The 6,000-nt window shown below is 38.2% G+C and overlaps 1 protein-coding gene across 2 annotated transcripts in view; it reads right to left on the bottom strand.

Moving 5' to 3' along the window:
* Positions 1–909: 909 nt before the first annotated feature.
* Positions 910–6,000, bottom strand: part of LOC101738250 (protein toll) — a 151,937-nt gene continuing 146,846 nt past the window's right edge. For both annotated transcript variants that reach the window (XM_062669105.1, XM_004925618.5), the window contains 5 exons: positions 4,727–4,963; positions 3,141–4,182; positions 2,455–2,770; positions 2,233–2,373; positions 910–2,160 (listed from right to left, as the gene is read on the bottom strand). In XM_062669105.1, coding sequence (XP_062525089.1) covers positions 1,393–2,160; positions 2,233–2,373; positions 2,455–2,770; positions 3,141–4,182; positions 4,727–4,865 — 2,406 coding nt within the window. In that variant the 5' untranslated portion in view covers positions 4,866–4,963 and the 3' untranslated portion in view covers positions 910–1,392. The remainder of the gene's footprint in view (positions 2,161–2,232; positions 2,374–2,454; positions 2,771–3,140; positions 4,183–4,726; positions 4,964–6,000) is intronic.

Below are 6,000 nucleotides of genomic sequence, written 5' to 3'. Positions count from 1 at the left end.
TTGCGTAATTACTGGTGGTAGGACCACTTGTGAGTCCGCACACCGCCCTGCCTATTTCCGCCGTGAATCAGTAATGCCTTTCGGTTTGAAGGGTGGGGCAGCCATTGTAACTATACTGAGACTTTAGAACTTGTATCTCAAGGTGGGTGGTGCGTTTCAGTTGTGGATGTCTATGGGCTGTATTTGAAATTTGGCATTCTCTTTTTCAATAGCAGTCTATTTCTCATTTTGTATTTCATAAGAATGCAATGTACAGCTTTAAAAGTAAGTATTTCGAACATTCTTAAAACGATTGCCAATCCAATCGATGTGTTTCTCTGATGTATCCTTTTTCGCCTTTAGTCGCCTTTTACGACACTCATGTGAAGAGTTGGTTTGATTCACGCTGTGGCCTGTGTGGGACAACCCCGTTGTAAATTTCACTAATATTATTATTATTTTTTTTTATTGCTTAGATGGGTGGACGAGCTCACAGCCCACCTGGTGTTAAGTGGTTACTGGAGCCCATAGACATCTACAACGTAAATGCGCCACCCACCTTGAGATATAAGTTCTAAGGTCTCAGTATAGTGACAACGGCTACCCCACCCTTCGAACCGAAACGCATTACTGCTTCACGGCGGAAATAGGCGGGGTGGTGGTACCTACCCGTGCGGACTCCCAAGAGGTCCTACCACCAGTGATTACGCAAATTATAATTTTGCGGGTTTGATTTTTATTACACGATGTTATTCCTTCACCGTGGAAGTCAATCGTGAACATTTGTTGAGTACGTATTTCATTAGAAAAATTGGTACCCGCCTGCGGGATTCGAACACCGGTGCATCGCTACACACGAATGCACCGGACGTCTTATCCTTTAGGCCACGACGACTTTTATCCGCTAAGGTTTACTGAATAAAACACAGATCCGTTAATAATTGTCCTTTATTGTAAGCTGCAATTTACAATTATCAATAACAAAGAGTTTCCATGAAACTTGACGATGAACTTATAACTATGTACACGGTATAATAATTTTAAATCTAAAGTAAAACCGCATATCGAGTGCATTACCGCGGCGTCACAATAACTTATACTTCTTCGAAGTCCACAAAAAGAGTATAGGTTTTACCACGGTTAATAGAATCAACATGAATTCACTTGTGTACACATTTTTAGTGTAGTCCTTCCTTACACGAAAGATCCGGTTACATAATTTTTATACACGCATCCAAAAAACTTATTATGTTGGTTTCAGCTACTTTAAAATTAATTACGAAAATAGAGAAAAGACAAGATTACGTTCCGACTATTAAGTATGATCTAAAACTCAGGTTATATGTGATGATAGTTACCGAATTTTCAGTCTTTACCTCACTAGTACAAGTTTGTTCGAATATTTTGGGTAGTTCAAACTAGACTCTGGTCTAGAATAATACCGTAGCAGCAGCTGTGGCAACGGTGAGTCCCTAAGTAACAGAGGTGACAATTCTTTTTATCATTCTCCTCGACTTCGGCAAAAGTTATTTTATCGGAAATCTTGTTAAGATCAGGATAGGTAATGTCGTATTGAGCCAAGGTCACCAGGAACTTTAACCAAAAATTAGCTTCGCCCCAAACCACCATTGTGTTCGTATCGCGTTGGCTCTTCAGGAAAACGTACAGGAAGTTCTCAGGGCCGATGTCCACAAAAACGTACACAGTGTATTCAGCCTTCAACATTTCGCTGTGTATTTTCTTGATGTCCACGTTGCTGTAGGCTGTCGTCAAATAATTTGGGGAGAAAACTATTAAGGTGGTGTACTTGTAAGCATCCTTGACGCAGGTCTTCAGGTTGTCCGGGCTGATATCGCTGGGACACCTGATCGCGTTTGTGTACACTTTCAAATTTTTCTCATTTTTTAACGTAGGCAGTATCTCTTTCATTACAAACTCTTCGTCCTTTTCTGAGTATCTTATTATTAATTCTTGTTCGATAATCCGTATGCCCTTTTTCGACAGTAAAGACAGCTTCCACTTAAGAGTCTCGTACGCTCGACACTTGTATATATAATACGCCATGGTGATGACCGCGTACATCACACACAAGCCCAAAATAATGGCCGAAATCGTTAGAACACGAATACTGCAGAATGTTATTTGCCATTTCGGGCAACGGAACAAGCGTGCATCCATAATCTGAAAATTGGAGGGAGTTAGAAAAAAAAAAAAACAATTACATTAATAGAATTTAAATGTGGTTAACATTACCTTACGGTTTGTTACGTCTTGAAGAAGATCAACGAACATGTAATTGTTGCAAACACATTGAATGGGATTATTGAAAACCCACAGTTCTTTGAGTGGCTTTCTGGTAACACCCTCGTATAAATCCGAATACTCATTGTAAGCCTGTGAAAGAAATGTTACTATTATAATAATCGAGATTCATTTCTAACTGTTAAAATTTGTAAGATAATCGCATTGGCTTACCACGAGAGTTTTAATTGCATTGTGACTGACATCAACGGTTTCATGACCATTAATCCACCAGTCCACGAAACTGATCCTGAACGCGTTATGACTCAGATTCAATAGCTTCAAGTTGTAAGTATTTGCAAATGGCGATCTCGGTTCCAGAGACAAACAGTTGTTCGCGTACACTGTCTGCTCGAAGTCGAGATTATTGTTTGCCAACGAAATAGACATCCTCTGTTTGTTGTTCCGAAACAAATCCGACGTAATAATCTTTAAATTATTATTCTCTATATTCAGGTCGATAAGGCTTAACAAAGAAGAGAATAGTGATCTGCAACAAAGAAAATAGCTCTTTAAAAATATTCGAATTGAATGCCACTGTCGTTCTAATCTCCAAATCGTCAGCTCAAATAGTATGAGTGATTCCAAACTTGTACACAGGCGGACTTAATGCCATGGGCATTCTCTTCCAGTCGGCCATAGGGTGGTGCAGAGATAATGCATGGTAGGTGCATTAACAAAAGAATAACAAACAGCAACAACAAAACAAAAAAAAAGAACAAACTCAAAACAAAAATCTTCATTATCTTCAATTCTTCTTAACTTATCTTCAAATTATTTACTTATCAAATTACAATAAACATGTAATCTCTGTTTTCGAGTTAAATTACAATAGTATTGTGAATTAATATTCGACTCACCCATCAATAAACACAAGTTGATTATTACACAAGTTCAATATCTCGAGTCGCACCAACGTTGAAAACGTTCTCGTTGCCAAATCAAAGATCTTGTTGTGACTGAGATCTAAATTTAATAAATTGATCTGATTGTTGAACACTTCCTCCGGGAGGCGTTTTAAATCGTTGAACGCTAACGATATGTTGGTAATTGCCGGTGAGTTCTTGAACGTGTCGCGTGGCACGACCTCGATACCGCTTCGTTGAACGTAAACCTGCTTCAAATTGGGCAAATTTCCAAACAAACGTTCCGGCAGTACCCTTAATTTAACATCATTGTTTAAAATAACTACAGTTTCCAGTTCGTTGTTGCCGATGAATAAGTTCTTCGGTAAAGATGAAAATTTGTTCGAAAATAAAGTGAGTTTCTTTAATTTCTTGAGAGGCTTAAATATTGTCGCCGGAAGTTTGTTAAGTCCATTAGAACTTAAATCTAATTCTTCGAGAACGTCTACGCCGTTGAAAAAGTCCTGGGAAAACCAGGTAACATTACTCTGCCATAACGAAAGTTTCCTCAAGAAGGATAGATGAGAAAACAAGTTTGAAGTTATATTAGTCATGTGGTTGTGACTAATTTCTAAAGTTTCCAGCCTTTCCAAGGGCTTAAATAGCTCCTCAGACAGATATATAGTTTTCGATCTTATGTTCAACCAAGTAAGTTTGTTGATGTCAACAAAAGCGTCGTCTGGTAGATGAATAACTCCGTTAATTGACAATAATAGTTTGGTTAAATCTTGTAATCCAGCGAAATGTTTTCGATCTAAGTATCCCGATAGATTCTTGGCATTCTGGAAGATTAGTGCCATAGTTTTAGTGACGCCCATGTTGTCTAAAACATCTTTAAAAGAAGTCTCCGGTAATGGACAGTCCTTGAAGCTAACGGATTGGAATGAATCAGTTATATTTGTACATCTCGGTAGTTTGCTATAATCGAGTGCCGTTGCATTCTCACATTTGACATTGATGTAAATCTCCGGTACTAGATTTATGTTCACAACGCTTCCTGAAAGACAAACTTTGCGTGAATATTTCAATGTCCTACTAGTTTTAATACAACGAAGCCTGTATGTATTTAAAAGCATTAACGGTACTTACGTATTAACGCCACCGCGGCAAAAATTTAATGGTTAGCAATAGTAAAATTGCTCGTGTTTTGGTAATAAAATTGCATAGATATTCGAAAAATATGGAAAAGCGAATCAGAGCACCCCGCTTTCCACTTGGTCTTGTCTGCCCTACCCCTAGAGTGTATATAAAAACCGGAAGCGGAGCACGAGTGACCGTGCTTCGGCACGCAAGGGCGGAAGGGCTGCTCTTCCCGCAGCGCCGGAGATAAGGCATATTCAAAGTTAAGCTCAAAAATCAGCTAAAAATCAGCAAACAATAAGAAAACCAAAAGATAGGCTACTATATAGAAACATAAAGATTGCTTTTTATCGGCTTTTTAATAGAATTTTTGCCGCGGTGGCGTTAATACGTAAGTACCGCATTAACATTTACCGATAGAAGATGCATTTTACTGATGAAAATAAAGTTCATTAACTCACCATCGATATTGCAGTCAAGCTCGATAGCCAAGGTACCGCCACAAGTACAATTGGCGTCAGTCGGACATGAAATGTTTGTCGCGGCCACCACTTGAAGTAGCACAGCTGCCAAATAATAACGCAGCATTTTGCGACCCATTTTTAAAGATCTTCGTTTATATTTATTTGTCTACTTCATGATTTTCAAGTACAGTATGGATTGACGTATCGAAACTGTGAACTCGATCATCGTTGTACCTGTGAACAAAAAGTTTCATTGTTATCGTTCTGTTATATTGTTATGTTCTTCTGCGCGTGTGTTTGTCACTGAACTACTTCTGAACGGCTGGACCGATTTTAATGAATTTTTTTATGTACCTTCAGGAGGATTTTAGAATGGTTTAAATTTACAAATCAGTCCGATGGCGCTGCAGTCCGTATCTAGGTTATTTATCTTTCATAGAAATAATTTACATGGCAAAACAACTTTTGCCGGGCCAACTAGTTATTATATCGTTTTGTTTGGTATTGACGTCATTCGAATTGATTCCGATATTCATAGTTTACAAGTGACGGCAACAAAAAGCCGCGGCAGATAAATTGCCGCATCGGCAAATATAATGACACTCTCTGTCTGTACGATAGCCCGTTATCTCGGTTGGTCGCACTCGCCTGTTTTCCATTATTACAGCTTTGCAATTTCAATACATAATATTAAAATGGAACAATACAAATTTTCAGCGTCGACACGAAATAATGCTGCTATTTTTTTTTTCTTTCAATTAAAATTTTATTTAGCAATGCGGACGTGCCTGCAATTTATTCTTAGATTATAATATAATATACTGCCGTATAGGTCACTGGTGCCCTAAGCGATACACTGAAGTAATTATGTCGATTTCTCTCTTCGATCTTAGAGATATCTAGTAGACTCTAGAAAATGTGAATCTGAAGATAATAAGAATGAATATATTTCTAAGAGACCTAAAGACTAAAACATACATAAACAAACAAAAGAAGGCAAAGTTATGCAATCCGGGCGCCTTAGTAATAGAATTTTTTTTTATAGCCCTTGTTGGCAGACGAGCATACGGCCCACCTGAGGATGACTGGTGACCGTCGCCCATGGACTTTAGCAATACCAGGGCAATGGCAGAGTCAAGCCGCGAAAGACAGCGTTTTGAAAGAAAAGAAGAAAAAAAAACGATAATTTATAAATAGTAATTTTCAATTCCGTAGTATGGTAAGTAGGTCGGGAAATTAAAGTATTATAGCTACGAATAAATAATAATTCT

This window comes from Bombyx mori, chromosome 6 (assembly GCF_030269925.1).
Source record: "Bombyx mori chromosome 6, ASM3026992v2".
NCBI lineage: Eukaryota > Metazoa > Arthropoda > Insecta > Lepidoptera > Bombycidae > Bombyx > Bombyx mori.
The sequence above is the reverse complement of the archived record's forward strand: the minus strand, read 5'-3'. Positions and strand labels throughout refer to the sequence as shown.